Below are 20,301 nucleotides of genomic sequence, written 5' to 3'. Positions count from 1 at the left end.
AACCACGTTCCAGTCCCCCACGACTATTAGCTTTTCAATTCCATTTACTTACTGCATTACCCGTTCAATATTCAGACGTACTTTCTCTCTATCTCTTCATCTTCAGCTTGTGAGGTCCGTGTGTGTTGCTACCGATTCGGATGAGAACAGTCATAGCAATGAACTGTTCACAGTAACACATTTTCTGCCATAAACTGTTCACAGTAACACGTTCTCTGCCCTACCTTCCTATTCATAATGAATCCTACTCCCGTTATACCATCTTCAGCTACTTTTGATATTAACCTATACTCATCTGACCAGAAATTCTTGTCTTCTTTCGTTTCACTTTACTGACCCACACTATATCTTGATAGAGCCTCGTATTTCCCTTTTCGGATTTTCTAGTTTACCAACCACGTTCAGACTTCTGACTTTCCACTCTTCAAGTCGTAGAACGTTATCTCCACGTTGGTTATTCGATCTTTTTCTCATAGTCACCTCCACCTTGGCAGTCTCCGTTCTCCATCATCATGCCTTCGATCATTGATATTTACCACAAAACCACAGACACGCCTCGCTGTTTGGACATCATTCCATCGTTTCTGCCATTTGTAGAGGATCTGATTGTGAATTTGCTGCTTGCTTGTGGCCAGGATTCCTAATAAATTTGTTCTTTGTTCGGCCAATACATCGCCGCTTTTCTTCCGTATCTGGAGATCGAGTGGACGCAGTCCAGGTATTACTTGCAACGCCTCAACCGACACAGTGTCAGCCGGCCGGAGTGGCCGAGCGGTTCTAGGCGCTACAGTCTGGAAGCACGCGACCGCTACGGTCGCAGGTTAGAATCCTGCGTCGGGCATGGATGTGTGTGATGTCCCTAGGTTAGTTAGGTTTAAGTAGTTCGAAGTTATAGGGGACTGATGACCTCGGAAGTTAAGTCCGACAGTGTTCAGAGCCATTTTTTGACACAGTGTCAAAAACTCCCATCAAACTAAGTATTCCACGTTGCACTGTCTTAACAATCCGTCCGGATCTTTCTGTCAGGAGTCTGTGGACCCAACACTCGCACTATGGAAGTTACGTTAGCTTCATGACACACTCTTATTGTTTGCATTAGCAGCTCATAATGGTAACTGGCGAAACTAATAATTTTGTTCATCATGTTCCTGATAGCCATACACATAAAAAACACAGGCCACCCGTTCCATGATACTCTGCATGATCTTCACATATTACGTAAATTGGACAAGGGACTTACATGAAGAATTGGACATATGCGCTATATTTCTGCCGTTCTTCCAAGAAGATGTCTTATTATCTGGTGACGGACTTTCTGTGGACCTGTCGCTTAATTTAATGAGCGAGTCTCTTAATAGATTCACAGTGCGAATGTGGTATTTTTAGGTACAACAGGCAGTTTGACACCTTGGCACCTTATAGAAAGGTAACATCAAAGATTTAACAATTGTACAAGGAGATTAAGATTATATTATTGTAACATCTTTTGTTGTTGCTTTTCTATAAACATAATATACAAAAAAATTTCAAAAAGTTGTAATACAGTGTGTCTATACCACATCTTGTTCGCTACACCTATGGTGGCGCTTTAACGACTTGTTTTTCTCTGTATCTAGTTTGAACATATATATTTTTACCTTTCTTAGGACACACTGAACGACAATTATGGATATGGAGCACATTTTTTTTATGTTTTATACGATACGCTGTAATTCAGTTTGTTACTGCTGTGGTGCGTCTGGTGGGTGATTGTAATGTCTACCATGTTTACTACACAGTCTCTGTTTGTAAGCGCCTTTTAAGTGAACTTGATTGTGTATATTTGGTGCCCTGTGTATTATTATTGTTTTACTTTTGGTATGACGAGATACTATGCCACGCATGCTTTTGGAATGTCTATTTATTATGTGACACAAATTACGCAGTACACTTCAATGACTCTCGTCCATGTGTACACTTGGACGAGATTCTTTGAAGTGTACTGCGCAAGGCACGTTATAGATCCATATTATGTTAAAAATGTTATGTAGACATCTCACACCAAGTTTAGTACTTACTCAGTCTATGCTTTACTGATCCGAAGATGGCAATATACACTCCTGGAAATGGAAAAAAGAACACATTGACACCGGTGTGTCAGATCCACCATACTTGCTCCGGACACTGCGAGAGGGCTGTACAAGCAATGATCACACGCACGGCACAGCGGACACACCAGGAACCGCGGTGTTGGCCGTCGAATGGCGCTAGCTGCGCAGCATTTGTGCACCGCCGCCGTCAGTGTCAGCCAGTTTGCAGTGGCATACGGAGCTCCATCGCAGCCTTTAACACTGGTAGCATGCCGCAACAGCGTGGACGTGAACCGTATGTGCAGTTGACGGACTTTGAGCGAGGGCGTATAGTGGGCATGCGGGAGGCCGGGTGGACGTACCGCCGAATTGCTCAACACGTGGGGCGTGAGGTCTCCACAGTACATCGATGTTGTCGCCAGTGGTCGGCGGAAGGTGCACGTGCCCGTCGACCTGGGACCGGACCGCAGCGACGCACGGATGCACGCCAAAACCGTAGGATCCTACGCAGTGCCGTAGGGGACCGCACCGCCACTTCCCAGCAAATTAGGGACACTGTTGCTCCTGGGGTATCGGCGAGGACCATTCGCAACCGTCTCCATGAAGCTGGGCTACGGTCCCGCACACCGTTAGGCCGTCTTCTGCTCACGCCCCAACATCGTGCAGCCCGCCTCCAGTGGTGTCGCGACAGGCGTGAATGGAGGGACGAATGGAGACGTGTCGTCTTCAGCGATGAGAGTCGCTTCTGCCTTGGTGCCAATGATGGTCGTATGCGTGTTTGGCGCTGTGCAGGTGAGCGCCACAATTAGGACTGCATACGACCGAGGCACACAGGGCCAACACCCGGCATCATGGTGTGGGGAGCGATCTCCTACACTGGCCGTACACCACTGGTGATCGTTGAGGGGACACTGAATAGTGCACGGTACATCCAAACCGTCATCGAACCCATCGTTCTACCATTCCTAGACCGGCAAGGGAACTTGCTGTTCCAACAGGATAATGCACGTCCGCATGTATCCCGTGCCACCCAACGTGCTCTAGAAGGTGTAAGTCAACTACCCTGGCCAGCAAGATCTCCGGATCTGTCCCCCATTGAGCATGTTTGGGACTGGATGAAGCGTCGTCTCACGCGGTCTGCACGTCCAGCACGAACGCTGGTCCAACTGAGGCGCCAGGTGGAAATGGCATGGCAAGCCGTTCCACAGGACTGCATCCAGCATCTCTACGATCGTCTCCATGGGAGAATAGCAGCCTGCATTGCTGCGAAAGGTGGATATACACTGTACTAGTGCCGACATTGTGCATATCTCTGTTGCCTGTGTCTATGTGCCTGTGGTTCTGTCAGTGTGATCATGTGATGTATCTGACCCCAGGAATGTGTCAATAAAGTTTCCCCTTCCTGGGACAATGAATTCATGGTGTTCTTATTTCAATTTCCAGGAGTGTAGTTTGGTGAAACCGGTAATCTCAATAAATCCTCTACTACAGCTATCGTGGCATTTTGAAGTTTGTTATTGCTACTTTCATATCAGTATAGATCAGCCCCAAGTGGGATAATGTTAAACATATACAAAAAGAACAGTTTATTGATATCGTCACTGTACAATATTTGACTTCTCTAACGGAGCGAAAACCTCACTTCTGTTCCCAGCGGTTCGTGGCCATCAAAGTGAAAGCATCGAAGGTGTTCTGAAAACTGATGAAAATCTGATGGGACCAAGCCGGGACAATATGGAGGATGACTGATGACGGTGAACCCAAGGCGTAGGATTGTTGCAGATGTCGCAGCGCTCGTGTGTAATCTGGTATTATCAGGCTGAAGTAGAGGATGCTCCATGTGTGGACGAACTTTTCGAATTCGTGCTTTCAGTTTTCTAGTGGTTTCTCACGCACCGACATGGTTACGTTACACATTGTCGCGTTACACGTTACAATTCAGAGTCCTCTAACAGCAGAAGGTTGCGACTTCGATCAGCGAAGCGGGACAGTCTATCGAGTATAATGCATGACGTGTAATACAACAAACGATATTGAGTACAGAATAAAAAATTCGGAGGGATTACTTTTCAGTACGCCCTTATAGATATGACAGCAAGACTCATTTGCTAATTGTTGAAGGGAGTCTAAATATTCACCAGCGTATGGTAAGATAGATGAACCCTGTTGTCACATCTTTCGTGACCAAAGTACCAAATGCCATCTTCCAATAGGATAATGTGGGACGCCAAACTGCAGGTCACACCATAAACGCCTTCATGAATATGAATTGTCACCCATAGAGCGTGTCTGGGATCCGATGGGAAGACATACGCTTTCATATGAGTCTCCAAAGAGCAACTTCGTGAACTGAAACAGCATGGGTTTCATGCGTGACTAGAAACTCCTCAGGATGACAACAGGAGTACGTTTGCTTCTATTCAATAAGAATAAAAATAATAAGTACCACTCCAGATCGCAGTTTATTTATGTCTGCTAATGTAACTTGTTTTGGTTCTAACAAACATCGTCAGAGCAAGATTCTGAAACACATAATACCAAAAGGCTTCATAGTAAGGGACGACAGCAACACTGTGCTCTTTTACTAACACATTCTGTGCCCGGTAGTCGATGTCTGAGATGAAGCCAGTCTTTGGTCAGTTGAGAAGGCAGTCTGAGCGACGTTCTTTGGCGAACAGTGTCTCGTGCAAAAGGAGCTCGCACGGTCTCGTAGTGCACGATATCTGACTGGCCAACAGTATCACCAGATCACTCACCACTGAACACGTATGGGACATGGTGAAGCGAGAACTTACTCGTTATCCAGGGCCTACAAGAACGATCTTCCAAATCCAACTTAAGGTGCAAGATGATGAGGACAATATATCGCAGCATGACATTCTGCACCTTTATGATCGTTTGCATGGCAGAATAGAGGCCTGCTTTGCCACCAGAGGGGGACGTGGGGGGGGGGGGGGGGGGGGGCGGCGGGAAGGGGGGTGTAGACTTTGTATTGATGCTTTTGGGCACCGATTGCTGTGATATGTATGTTTCATTTGGTCTGAATTCATCATATACTCCTACAATGATGGACGGTATCACCTCATTTGTCAATAAAATGACCCTTTCGTTGAGGGTGTTGTATTTTTTTCCACCTGTTTATAAACAAGCATAGAATATTTCACACTTACTTAATGTATGTCCCGTACCATATACGAGGGGCTTTAATTGTATCCTCGTAAAAAAATCAAGCAGCGACCACGAAACTTGGTTGTGGTGCTAATCCTTCTCAACACGTTCACCCTTGAATGAGACACATTTTTCTGATGTACGGGCGACTTACTGGAGACCTTGGTAGCATAAGTCTCATTTTAGCTGCTCAGGAGTGTTACACTACTAAAATAGCTTCGTCGTCATTCTAGAAACGCCTGACACACAAAGAAGCAGCATGTGTTCCTGGACCCTAAGCAGAATGAGCTGGAGCGTCGTCAAGGAGCAAAACCCCTTGCTTGGACAGTTTCCTGCAACGCTTCGTCCTGACATCCTGCCGTTATCTCGCCAGGAGGTTTCAGCACTGTGCTCCTCTGACGGTTTTCCCCATCCGAGCGCAATCTGTTAGCACCACCGCATAGCAGTTCAAAACCAGATTAAGCATACCCTTGCCCGAATATTGTTGAGTCTCTGACATTTACGGCGGTGGTGAATCCACACGTTCCCACTGTTTGCTTTGCTCCTTTATCTCCATGTCGTAGTGATACACGCAGCACAGCACCTATCTCTGGTGACTGAGCTGCTGAAGAAGTCATGTGGATTAGACTGACACAGCTGTTCCCTTCCTTGCTTCGGCGGCTTTGTGAATGGGCGTGAGCAGTCACGGAACGCAGTGGGCAGAGACTTGTGACGTGTTCAAAATGTCGTGTAAGATGAGTACTGACCTATGCCTCATTTTCCTTTTCCACACTATCACGTCGATTATGAGACGCCGGTCTTCGAACGCCAAGGCGTCCACTTCTCTCCACGTTGGCGCTTCTTCACAGAGATATGGTCTGCTGCTTCAATTTTTGTCATTAGACTTTTTTTGACCACACTGGAAGCCTGTACGCCACATAACCACTGTGACTTAAGATGGTACATTATTGCTGTACACTTCCAAAAACGCATTGTTGCAGTGATCGTTTCAATTGCGGAAAACGAATCACCGCACCCATAGGTCACTTCATAACACTGAAGGGCTGTTCGCTATGGACCGACCGGCTTGTCACCGTTTGCCAGTGACGTCATTCAGATGCAGTACGTAAGAGCATAGAGTCAATAAATTCCTCTCACACTGAAATGTTACTTTATAAATGCATAAAAAAGTAGCCCCAATTTTAATTAATTCCTGAAAATGTTACAAATAATTTTCCATATATAAATAAATTTGTATATTAATTGAAAGAAACGATGTACTAATGAGATGATGTATTTTAATTATTCACGAATTATTTTGCAAAAAAGTATCTATGAGTTAAAATGTGTAAAGAAAATTCTTTGAAACAGAATGCAGTAGGAACATCCTGTTGTCTAACAATATAAAAAAGCGGAACGTGACTTCTTCGCTCTCTCTCTTTTGTCCTCTGCTACAGAGATAAGCTGTGTGTGTCTCACTTGTGTAACATGTCCGCTTTTGTTGAACAATTACTTTAATTTGATTTTAAGCAGCCGTGTTTCATTTGAAGGCCCTTTTCCTTGCTATTCATGTTATATGTGATTTTATTATGCATTTTTAGTCCAGTTTCAGGCTGCATCGAAGAGAAGTTGCTGGCGCATTGTTTGGTGGTTACGGCCGAACACTGTTAGTGTTCATTCGCCGTTTACTTCACTGAATTATAATTCATACATCCCTGAGATCATTTCTACCGATCTTTTTCTCTCAAACTCAATCGGGGCTATGTTATCATGCGAACCGTGTACTATGCAGCTCGGTCATTGGCCTCTAAACAATTTGGTCTGCCAACGCACTCGCCGTTCTCATGTTTACTAACAGAAATCAAATCTAATAAGATTCCTTTTTAATTAATTAATTCATATCTACCTAACCAACGATAATATAAAATACATTATTTTTTAATCTTTATTTTTTTAGTTAAAAAACTAAACACCACTCATAGTCACTTTCCTATACCTTGTAGCCGCTACTTCTCACCCAAGATGTCAAGTAGCTCACTTCGTACATATTCTCATCTGTTATCCGAAAGCTTTAACTATCTCAGACGAACTGTGTTGCACACTATACCAGGTAGCAATAGATGATCTAATTCTCTACAAGCTATATCCAACAATTATCTAATAAATCATATTTTACTAAATGTGCTCATGATTTAAATAATAATTTATACGTAAATGTCATTCCAGTTAAACTACATCGTTATTAACTAAAGTCTGTGGTCTGCAGAAATGTTACATCTCTGTCTGTTTTAGATTCGTTTCTGACATTTTCGTGTAGAGATAAGAGTCGTAATGTGACAGAGGAGTCTAAAAGAAGGCATTTTTGTGTGTTGATGGGGACAGACGTGGTGAGGAAAAAGTGTAATTTCTCTCCATTGCACCCACGTGACATGTATGTCAAAAGTGTTATCGCTGTATGACAAGCGTAAGCAATCGAAATATGTTTCATCAAATGTGTCAGAAATATAGTAATGGTGCTTTAAAAAGTGTCTTATTGAAAAGTATTTGAAGTTTATCTATCTCCGTTATTTTGGGAACACTACTGTATTTCATTATTAACCACATTGTTTGACGAAAGGATCACGCCAGAACATTGATGCCAGGAAGAGATATGAATACTGAACGTGACAAAACCTGGCCATTTGCAACGAGATCGTACCTCTTTTTATTTCAGGGCAACAATAACAACTACTTCAACATCAAGAGAATTTGCGTCGTGCGTCCGATTGTGATCTCTGTAATTGTAGACAGTCTTAGAATCAACTGTTTTTATCTATGTAAACAAACTACCAGCCACGTATGTAAGTATGGGCAGTTCTCAAGTTAAGAACTTGTTGCCTGCATAAAGTGGTTGTACTGTTCCACAACATCTGCTACAAACGGTCGTACACAGCACATACATACAAGGATGTCTCTTAGGTATTGATTCTTTTTCTAGCTTACATAGCACCTTTCGCAGAAGGCAAATAAATATGAATCTCATAATGAGTTACAATATACAGACGATGCTGAAAAGGCAGATGACAAACCAAGCATTTTTAAAACTTCCTGGCAAATTAAAACTGTGTGCCCGACCGAGACTCGAACTCGGGACCTTTGCCTTTCGCGGGCAAGTGCTCTACCAACTGAGCTACCGAAGCACGACTCAGGCCCGGTACTCACAGCTTTACTTCTGCCAGTACCTCGTCTCCTACCTTCCACTTGCCCGCGAAAGGCAAAGGTCCCGAGTTCGAGTCTCGGTCGGGCACACAGTTTTAATCTGCCAGGAAGTTTCATATCAGCGCACACTCCGCTGCAGAGTGAAAATCCCATTCTGGAAACATCCCCCAGGCTGTGGATAAGCCATGTCTCCGCAATATCCTTTCTTTCAGGAGTGCTAGTTCTGCAAGGTTCGCAGGAGAGCTTCTGTAAAGTTTGGAAGGTAGGAGACGAGGTACTGGCAGAAGTAAAACTGTGAGTACCGGGCGTGAGTCGTGCTTCGGTAGCTCAGTTGGTAGAGCACTTGCCCGCGAATGGCAAAGGTCCCGAATTCGAGTCTCGGTCGGGCACACAGTTTTAATCCGCCAGGAAGTTTCATATCAGCGCACACTCCGCTGCAGAGTGAAAATCCCATTCTGGAAACATCCCCCAGGCTGTGGCTAAGCCATGTCTCCGCAATATCCTTTCTTTCAGGAGTGCTAGTTCTGCAAGGTTTGCAGGAGAGCTTCTGTAAAGTTTGGAAGGTAGGAGACGAGGTACTGGCAGAAGTAAAGCTGTGAGTACCGGGCGTGAGTCGTGCTTCGGTAGCTCAGTTGGTAGAGCACTTGCCCGCGAATGGCGAAGGTCCCGATTTCGAGTCTCGGTCGGGCACACAGTTTTTATCTGCCAGGAAGTTTCATATCAGCGCACACTCCGCTGCAGAGTGAATTCTCATTCTGCAAGCATTTTTATATTGTAATTCAGAGGGGGGTTAGATTAGATTAGATTAGATTAATACTAGTTCCATGGATCATGAATACGATATTTCGTAGTGATGTGGAACGAGTCAAATTTTCCAATACATGACATAATTAGGTTAATTTAACAACATACTTAAGTTAATATAGCAACTTTATTTTTTGTGTTTTTTTTATTTTTTTTTATTTTTTTAATATTTTTTTTTTTTTCTTAATTTATATCTAAAAGTTCCTCTATGGAGTAGAAGGAGTTGTCATTCAGAAATTCTTTTAATTTCTTCTTAAATACTTGTTGGTTATCTGTCAGACTTTTGATACTATTTGGTAAGTGACCAAAGACTTTAGTGCCAGTATAATTCACCCCTTTCTGTGCCAAAGTTAGATTTAATCTTGAATAGTGAAGATTGTCCTTTCTCCTAGTATTGTAGTTATGCACACTGCTATTACTTTTGAATTGGGTTTGGTTGTTAATAACAAATTTCATAAGAGAGTATATATACTGAGAAGCTACTGTGAATATCCCTAGATCCTTAAATAAATGTCTGCAGGATGATCTTGGGTGGACTCCAGCTATTATTCTGATTACACGCTTCTGTGCAATAAATACTTTATTCCTCAGTGATGAATTACCCCAAAATATGATGCCATATGAAAGCAATGAGTGAAAATAGGCGTAGTAAGCTAATTTACTAAGATGTTTATCACCAAAATTTGCAATGACCCTTATTGCATAAGTAGCTGAACTCAAACGTTTCAGCAGATCATCAATGTGTTTCTTCCAATTTAATCTCTCATCAATGGACATACCTAAAAATTTGGAATATTCTACCTTAGCTATATGCTTCTGATTAAGGTCTATATTTATTAATGGCGTCATACTATTCACTGTACGGAACTGTATGTACTGTGTCTTATCAAAATTCAGTGAGAGTCCGTTTACAAGGAACCACTTAGTAATTTTCTGAAAGACAGTATTGACAATTTCATCAGTTAATTCTTGTTTGTCAGGTGTGATTACTATACTTGTATCATCAGCAAAGAGAACTAACTTTGCCTCTTCATGAATATAGAATGGCAAGTCATTAATATATAATAAGAACAACAAAGGACCCAAGACTGACCCTTGTGGAACCCCATTCTTGATAGTTCCCCAGTTTGAGGAAAGTGCTGATCTTTGCATGTTACGAGAACTACTTATTTCAACTTTCTGCACTCTTCCAGTTAGGTACGAATTAAACCATTTGTGCACTGTCCCACTCATGCCACAATACTTGAGCTTGTCTAGCAGAATTTCATGATTTACACAATCAAAAGCCTTTGAGAGATCACAAAAAATCCCAATGGGAGGTGTTCGGTTATTCAGATCATTCAAAATTTGACTGGTGAAAGCATATATGGCATTTTCTGTTGAAAAACCTTTCTGGAAACCAAACTGACATTTTGTTAGTACTTCATTTTTACAGATATGTGAAGCTACTCTTGAATACATTACTTTCTCAAAAATTTTGGATAAAGCTGTTAGAAGGGAGATTGGACGGTAATTGTTGACATCAGATCTATCCCCCTTTTTATGCAAAGGTATAACAATAGCATATTTCAGTCTATGAGGGACTATGCCCTGTTCCAGAGAGCTATTACACAGGTGGCTGAGAATCTTACTTATCTGTTGAGAACAAGCTTTTAGTATTTTGCTGGAAATGCCATCAATGCCATGTGAGTTTCTGCTTTTAAGCAAGTTTATTATTTTCCTAATTTCAGAGGGAGAAGTGGGTGAGATTTCAATTGTATCAAATTGCATAGGTATGGCCTCTTCCATTAACAGCCTAGCATCTTCTAATGAACACCTGGATCCTACTATATCCACAACATTTAGAAAATGATTATTAAAAATATTTTCAACTTCTGACTTTTTGTTTGTAAACTTTTCGTTCAATTTGATGGTAATACTGTCTTCCTCTGCTCTTGGTTGACCTGTTTCTCTTTTAATAATATTCCAAATTGTTTTAATTTTATTATCAGAGTTGCTGATTTCAGACATGATACACATACTCCTGGATTTTTTAATAACTTTTCTTAATATAACACAGTAGTTTTTATAATTTTTGATAGTTTCTGGGTCACTACTCTTTCTTGCTGTCAGATACATTTCCCTTTTCCGGTTACAAGATATTTTTATACCCTTAGTAAGCCATGGTTTGTTACAAGGTTTCTTACGAGTATATTTAACTATTTTCTTGGGGAAGCAGTTTTCAAATGCATTTACAAAAATGTCATGAAATAAATTATATTTTAAATTGGCATCAGGTTCACGGTACACCTCATCCCAGTCTAACTGCTGTAGGCTTTCCCTGAAATTTGCAATTGTTAAATCGTTGACTGAACGCACTACTTTGGAGGACTGTTTAGTATTGCTGAATGGAGCTATGTCATATATTGTAACTAGCTGTGCACCATGATCAGAAAGACCATTCTCAACACGCTGAGCATTTATCTGGTTAAACTTATCTTGGTCTATAAAGAAGTTATCTATCAGGGAGCTGCTATCCTTTACCACCCGAGTAGGAAAATCAATAACGGGTGTCAAATTGAAAGAACCGAGTAATACTTCAAGGTCATTTTTCCTATTACCCTCTTTCAAAGAATCTACATTGAAGTCCCCACAAATAATAATTTGCTTCCCCCTGTCTGACAGATAGCACAACAAGGAGTCCCAATTTTTCAGAAATAGATGAAAATTTCCTGATGGGGACCTATATACAGTTACAATTATAAATGTGTCTTTATTTAATTTAAGCTCACAGGCACATGCTTCTATATGTTTCTCTACACAAAACTTTTTTGTTTCTATACTTTTTGCACAATGATAACTTTTGACATATATGGCAACTCCTCCTTTCTCCATATTTTCTCTCATTACATGTGCAGAGAGCTTATAACCACTTACATTTACCTTATCCATATCAGTAACAATGTGATGCTCAGACAGGCATAGTATATCTATTTCATTCTCAGCTTCTAAATCTTCTAAACAAACCAGAAGCTCATCTACTTTATTCTTTAAACTCCCAATATTTTGATGAAATATATTTACATTATTTTTAATTATACTTTTATGAGAACCTTTCCTTATTCTAACATTTGCAGTACTCTCCTGTCTGAGTTTCTCATTGTGCTTAGGCCTAGATCCTATACCAGTGGTCACATGGTGTTCAGAGAGGCAGATTATGTCAACTGGGTTGGGTGACTTTAATTCATCAATGGAATTACCTAGGACTGAGATACAACTTGGTGGAGATAAAATTTCTGGTGATGGGTGAAAATTTATAATTGATAGCTGTGATTGGTGATCCAATGTGCTAGAATTGTGCTGTTTAATTTCTTTCCTAAACTGAAGATTTGTTTCAATCCTGACCTCTCGTAGAACTTGACCTCTTTCTGTCTTACCTATCCTAAAAAAGGTGCTGCTCCAACACCTGTAACCACTGGTATTTTACCATTCATGGCAGTGCCTCCCCCCCTTAAATTTCCTGCTATTACCCCAGCCAGTTTCCCCTTCCCTTTCCTGTTGAGATGTAGGCCGTGCCTGGTATAGTCCCACCTACTGAGATAATCAACAGGAACCACACCAATATGAGCCCCCGCACCCGATCCAAGCAGCCGTTCCAACTCCAAATTAACTCTCCCAACAGAAGAGTTCAAATGAGGCCGGTCATGGCGTCTCAGGACAGATACAAATTCAACATTGGTGTGTCTCGATGCTGACGCAATCTTTACCAGGTCACACTCTATACTGTACCCAGGATCTCTGTCGATGCTGTTCCCTGGCCCTCCCACAATAACCACGGTGTCTTCCCTGGTAAATCCTTTACAGAGTGAACCTAAATCCTCTGTCACCTGATCCAGACTAGCACTTGGTTTGAAAAAATTTGTGACCTGGTATTCTGGTCCTAATTCCTCCTGCAGAAGTTGGCCTACACCTCTGGCATGAGAACTGCCTAACAACAAAACTTTCTTCCTTTTCGATGACTTTCCTACATTCTTTTTCAATTTCCTTTTGAAAGTTTGTTGTGTCCTGTCTACACCTACCTCTGCTTGAGGCTCATCAGTTTCTAACTGAAGCAACAGGTCAAACTTATTTTTGACATTCACCACAAAACTGTCAGACTTAGTTCTAGGCCTATTCCTTCTGCTACCTCATTGAGTCTGGAATGTCAAATTGAGAACGTAGGTACTTGAACATGTCTTTCGGTATCGCTGATACCGTATAAAGCAACACACGGAGCCTTGCTGCAGCCGAATATTTGGTTTCGCCTACCCGCATATGCATATTCTTCTCTTCCGTGTAATGCACATTGCGTACCTTTCAGGATACACCATCAACAACGGACGATATGAGTTATTTTGTTCTCCATTATTCTCTTGAGCACACAACGGAACTTTCAATGGAGTCGATAGGTTACTCAGATACTGGACACCAAAATTTCAGTGTCTGGACAATTTTACAGAGCTTGTGAACAATCATATTCCTTATAAGGACATCCAAGGCAGTGCCATTGCCCCTGCTATGCTTCATAGAGAGCTGTTTACCAAGAGACATCACGCATCAAGGTGAAATTTTTTGTATTTAGATCAGTGGTTGTGAGAAACTAGTTCGATGCAGTACAGAGAAGGAACTGTAAACATTAGACCTACTTGCATACTCAAGTTCAACGTGAGCTGTTGCTACATTTTCCATCCCTCTGTATGCACATGTGCTGTTTCGCAAAGACGTGTGAGGATAGTTCTCCATGAGGGCCATTTTAATCTACGCGAGTCCGTAGTCTGAGAGAGGCTACAATCGCCCCACGAGTCCCATACACATAGTGTTCACTTCAGCACTTCAGCAACTGCGAAGCCGTAAATCTTCAGCTTCGAGCTATTTGGGACGGAGCTTCATTGCTAGCGATAGTATTGCGCGTAGTAGGATTAACCACGTGCAGAATCTACAAAATCCTAACACTGTAGTCGTACTGGCACAAGAAGTGCATTTATCTGTAAATATCTGGAATTTTAAGGCTTCTAGTTTATAATTGTAATTTTAATTTGTATTACAAATGGAGGCAAAATTGTGCTAAAAGTAATCAAGTATACTGATGGAAAACCCTGAAACGTAGGCAATACGTATCACCCAAAAAGGGAAACAGATGCATATAATGCTAGGATGAACTAAATATTCCACTGAAGCAACGCCCCTTGCGTTTCTCCAGGAGTGTGAAATCGAAATATACATTCATTTTGGTACCATCTTAATGTGGTTTTCCGGACAAAGGCTTTCATATTCCAAAATGCATAGCGCAGCACCCCCTACATCGAATTAATTTTTATACGTTTCCAATGATAAAGTAATGAAGTTATGAAAGGAATTTATATTCGCTATCCGACATTATTATGAAGCCTGCGATGGTGTGTGCTGTTTACTGTCATCGGTCTCATTGAGAAATAAATAATTCGGGCTTTTCAGTCGTAGCCAGTGAGTTTCTGAGACCTAACACTATCCGATTGCACCTTGTGCGATATGAAACGGGACCAGCAGGTATAACCAGCATTTAGGCGAAGCAACCTGTAATGAGTCTCTCGACAGTGTCTTATGGTTCAAATGGCTCTGAACACTATAGGACTTATCATCTGACGTTATCAGTCCCCTAGAACTTAGAACAACTTAAACCTAACTAACCTAAGGACATTACAAACATCCATGCCCGAGGCAGGATTCGAACCTGCGACCGCAGCCGTCGCGCAGTTCCAGACTGAAGCGTCTAGAACCGGTCGTCCACTGCGCCGGCAGTGGCTTACGCTTTAAGGTACAGTGGAGTATACAGGATGTTTCCGTAAGAGCGTGCAGAAATGTAACAGGACTTAGAGAATGTTCCACTGAACAGTTTGAGATAGGGAACCTGGGGTCGGTGAAGCCAGCTTAAGGAGATAAGCTTAAGGAGATATGGAAGTAAAGTTGTCTACCGCTTTGTCTCCATTACTGTTTCCCAGCTTATTTACAACTAACATGCGTACAAGTTTACACGTACTGTGCTGTTTATTTACATGTACATTCTTCATTTCCTGCTAGGAAACAAGGAGGACGAGCCTGATTACTAGGAAATCATGATGCTGTATTTCCTTGTCGCTGTATTAGAAGGCGAGGTCCTATTCCATGGCCTGCGAGGTCAACTGACCTGAATCCTCTTGATTATTTGCCAAGGGGACTTTTAAAATCATTTGTGTATGGTACCCCAGTGGGTTCCCATGAAGTAATGAGTGCTGTCAACAAGGGATCTCAGATCGATTCCATATTCCTAGATTTCCAGAAGGCTTTTGATACCCTTCTTCACAAGCGACTATTAATCAAATTACATGCATATGGAGTATCATCTCAGTTGTGTGACTAGATTCGTGATTTCCTCTAGAGAGCTCACAGTTCGTAGTGACAGAGCGTGAATCATCGAGTAGAACAGAAGTGATATCTGACGTTCCGCAAGGTAGAGTCATTGGCCCTCTGCTGTTCCTGATTTATATAAATGATCTAGGTGATAATCTGAGCAGCCCCCTTAGATTGTTTCCAGATGACGCTGTAATTTACCGTCTAGTAAAATCATCAGACCATTAATTCCAATTACAAAATGAGCTAGAGAGAATTTCTATATGGTGCGAAAAGTGGCAATTAGCACTAAACAAAGAAAAGTGCGAGGTCATCCACATGGGTACTAAAAGAAATCCGATAAATTTTGGGTATACGATAAATCGCACAAAGCTAAGGGTTGTCAATTCGACTAAATATGTAGGAATTACAATTACGAGCAGCTTAAATTGGAAAATGGCTCTGAGCACTATGGGACTCAACTGCTGTGGTCATAAGTCCCCTAGAACTTAGAACTACTTAAACCTAACTAACCTAAAGACATCACACACATCCATGCCCGAGGCAGGATTCGAACCTGCGACCGTAGCGGTCGTGCGGTTCCAGACTTTAGCGCCTTTAACCGCTCGGCCACTCCGGCCGGCTCAACTTAAATTGGAAAGACCACGTAGATAATATTGCGGGGAAGGCGAAACAGAGACTGCGCTTTGTTGGCAGAACACTTAGAAGATGCGACAAACCCACTAAAGAGACAGCCTACATTACACTTTTCCGTCCTCTGTTGGAATATTGCTGCGCAGTATGGGATCCTTACCAGGTAGGATTGACGGAGGACATCGAAAAAGTGCGAAGAAGGGCAGCTCGTTTCGTGTTATCGCGCAATAGGGGTGAGAGTGTCACTGTTATGATACGCGAGTTGGGGTGGCAGTCACTGAGACAAAGGCGGTTTTCTTCGCGGCGAGATCTGTTTAAGGATTTTGTTGACGTACACCTACGTAGGGAGAAATGATCATCAGAAATCAGAGCTCGAACGGAAAGATTTAAGTGTTCCTTTTTCCCACGCGCATTCGAGAGTGGAATGGTAGAGAAGTAGTATGAAAATGGTTCGATGAACCCTCTGCCAAGCACTTAAGTGTGAATTGCAGAGTAACCATGTAGATGTAGATACTGAGGTGGAATTAGTTGCGAGAATTGTAGATGCCTGTGAAGTGATGTGATTCGAAGCACACCAGGGACATTTGTCAGGGTGCGTCGGAACCTTGTTTGCTGCTGTCATGTTTGTGTTGAGGTTGATGGCCGTCTGAGCACATTTTGTAAGATACAGTGCAAATGGGAAGTTCATCGTGTCAGTGATGGTATTTGCAGTTAATTGTAACTAATTTAAATAAGAAAGTACACAGTGATGTGATTTTATTCCTACTATCTCCTTAAGCTGGCTACTCAGACCCTAGGTTCGCTGCATCAAACTTTTCAGTAGAAGATCTCCATGTCCTGTTAAAGTTGTGCACTTGTTTACGGAAACACTGTAGATGTAGTCCTAAGGTTTTTCACGGTAGATGACCCCTGAATGTTTCGGCAGCACGCTATCCTGAACTGAAAACTGGTATGCCTGTAGAGACTAGGTCTAGAGTGCTCTTGTTTCCCTCTATCATGCTAGAGGTCAGCCGTAATTATAAATTCTCGAGCCAGTCTGTATATCGACGCTGTGCACAGGCTGTGGACCATCTATCAGCATCGCATGCTGTCTACCTGCATCGCCAGCTGTTCGTGGCTGTCTGCCTGCATGTCGCTTGCCGGCCGCTGTGGCCGAGCGGTTCTAGGCCCTTCAGTCCGGGACCGCGGTGCTGCTACGGTCGCAGATTCGCAATCTGCCTCGAGCATGGATGTGTGTGATGTCCTTAGGTTAGTTAGGTTTAAGTAGTTCTAAGTTCTAGGGGACTGATGACTTCAGATGTTAAGTCCCATAGTACTTAGAGCCATTTGAACCATTTTGCATGTCGCTCCAGATGAAGCTGTGTAGGGTGCAGGTTTGTCATATGTTGAGTAATATTTTCAGTTTGCTGTACTTCGAAACGGTTTCCACCGCTGCAAAAATTTTACGGCAGGGCTGTAACCCAGAACCCGATATCAATGGGTGTCTTAATGATTAGTTTATTTCTGATCTGATCTCGTGCCGTAGGGACTAGATGGTAATTCTCTTCAGCTGATCGTCTTTGCACTTACAGGCTTTTGCTAGAGATAGCTGGACATAGTACTTTCTTAGAGCATGCTTGGAATCCTTAGTTTTACAACAAGAGTATATTCATACCTTGCCCATTTGCGGCAGTAAATGAGACGTTTGCGTGGGCTATGTTTCCTCTACATACTGCTGACAGTGTTTTAGACACGTGAACAAAAAAGGCAAGGCTTTAGTATTTTAAAAATTTTATTGACGCAAGATTTTTATGGTACAGCGAGCACTAGCGGGAGGGAAAGACGACACATTTAGTTCTGCTGCAACGCATGCTGCGTAGACTGTGCTGAGATGCCGGGCGACTGGCCCGCAGCTGCGTCTACGCTGGCCAGGGACGCCGCGTCCGCATCGCTGCTGCAGCGGCGGCGGCGCCTCCTACAGGAGCGTCGGCGTCGGCGGCAGCTGCAAACAGGAGCAGAGGTTCAGTACACGTTCACCGTGAAGCGCAGCAGTTCATATCTAGCCGAGGCGGGGTTTACCCATCCGAGGCGGGTTTAAGCAAGTACCTTCGCCTCCTGCGTCGGCAGGAACGGCGACGCCGCCTGCGACAGCTCCTCCTCCTACGTCTGCACGAGCGGCGGCGACGCCTGCGGCAGCTGCGGCGGCGCCGCCTGCGGCAGCTGCGGCGTCGGCGCCTACAGCTGCGGCGACGCCTGCGGCAGCTGCGGCGACGCCTGCGGCAGCTGCGGCGACGTCTCCTCCTGCAGCTGCGGCGGCGGCGCCTGCGGCAGCACAGCTCGCGGTCGTCGTCGCGCGCCGCCAGCTTGTAGCGGCCGCCGCGAGCCGTCAGCACCCCCGCCTCCACCGCCCTCTTGAGCGTGTGCAGCAGGCGCGGCTCGTCCACCTGCACAGAGACGCCCGCCCCAGTCACACACCTGCGCTTCCCGTCCCGCTAACCGTAACAGTTGAGGCGTGGCGCTCGCTCAGTGCGCCTCTTACCCGTTTGGCGATGGTGGGGTTCTTCTCCACCCAGGCGAGTATCTGCTTGGGAGACGAGCCGCGGCCGTCCCCCAGATGCTTGAGCGCCTCCGAGATGACCGTCAGTAGTCGCTTCCGGCCGCCGGTCTGGTTGCCGCCCTGGAATGTAGGAGCCATGGCTCAGCGGTGAGATGGATGTCCGGTCTGTCGATGGTTCGGCAGCTGCTGTGACCTCCCTTGTCTCGGTTGCTCGTCCAAAAAGCTGTTGCCCGGTGCCGCGGCTCGCTTGCTTTTATAGCTTCTGAACAATGCCTAAGGCCGTTTCCACAGAAATGACTCGTGCACGGCATTGTTTGCCCAATTGTCGCTTGTCCATAACATACGTGTAATTTACTGCTACACGTTTTGCATACATTTCTTAGTCACGAATTTTCATAGGTCTCTACCGGAGACTTTTTCTTTCCTGATGAAAGCGCTACAACTCTTCGTTTATCCTAATGTCCGCCATTTATGAAATTACTGTAAACTACTGCTATACGTCTTGCGAAGATTTTTTCAGACATGAGGGATCGTAATTCATCGCATTAAACTATACGATTTTTTCCATATTAAAGTATTGTAACTCCTTGTTTCTCCTGTTGTCTTCCATCCATTTTATTCGTGTACATAATTCATATACGCTTTGTACGGATTTTTCAGACACAGATGATCGTAATTCAGCGCCTAATCCGTAGATTCTTTCCGGATAGCAGCGCCGCAAATGCCTATTTATCTTGTTGTCTGCCATTAGTGATATCCATGTACTCCACTAGTATTCGTCTTGTATGGATTTTTCAGATACAGCTGAACGTAATTCAGCAATTAAACTCTAGATTTTCTCCGGATGACAGCGTATCAAGTCCTTGGTTATCTTATTCTGTACCATTCACGATAGTTATATAGATTACTGCTATACGTTCTCCCCATACTTTTCACATACGGGTGATTGTAATTATACGCGTAAACTGTAGATATTTTTCCCACGGGAAAGCGTTGCAATTCTCCTTAGTTACTGACCTATAAGCAGTAACCGTTACTGTTCATGTGGGTCAGAAGATCACTATCTGCTCCCTGTATTTATCTCCTCAGGATGCAATAGACTCTGAGGCTCTCGCAGGCCTTATTGCACAACTCCGCCGCCCGTTTCCCCTACTGGTTCATTTCAGTGCCTATAATGTATTCTAGGGCTCAAACTATACTTGACCTAGGAGTCGAGTCTTGGAGAGTACATGACGTCTCAGGAGCTGTGCATCATCAACATAGGCAGTCCCATTCGTTTCTCGACTGCTACTGAGCTGTTCTCAGCCATCGACCTCTCTTTATGCTCTCCAGCCCGTGCAGTATCGGCACAGTGCGAAGCAACTGATGACCTTCATTTCAGTGACCAATTGCCACTATGGATCCACCTACAAGATGGAGAGTGCTTGAACTGAGGCCACCGAAATGGATGGTCAGCAGGACTGTCTGGACGCTGTTCAGCCAGTTGGCTACGTTTGGACATCGCGACAGTGCCAAGGAATGGGTGGACTC

General features: G+C 43.6%; 1 protein-coding gene across 1 annotated transcript; it reads right to left on the bottom strand.

The window, feature by feature from the left end:
- Nucleotides 1-18,065: 18,065 nt before the first annotated feature.
- On the bottom strand, nucleotides 18,066-18,909 carry LOC124594432 (serine/arginine-rich splicing factor 11-like). Its single transcript, XM_047132808.1, has 3 exons — nucleotides 18,754-18,909; nucleotides 18,321-18,658; nucleotides 18,066-18,189 (listed from the first exon to the last, which is right to left on the bottom strand). Exons 1-3 carry the CDS (start codon nucleotides 18,907-18,909, stop codon nucleotides 18,066-18,068), a joined length of 618 nt encoding a protein of 205 aa, XP_046988764.1.
- Between the last annotated feature and the right edge of the window lie 1,392 nt (nucleotides 18,910-20,301).

Source organism: Schistocerca americana, chromosome 2 (assembly GCF_021461395.2).
Source record: "Schistocerca americana isolate TAMUIC-IGC-003095 chromosome 2, iqSchAmer2.1, whole genome shotgun sequence".
Classification (NCBI taxonomy): domain Eukaryota; kingdom Metazoa; phylum Arthropoda; class Insecta; order Orthoptera; family Acrididae; genus Schistocerca; species Schistocerca americana.
Note: the sequence above shows the minus strand (reverse complement) of the source record. Positions and strands in the feature narration are given on the sequence as shown.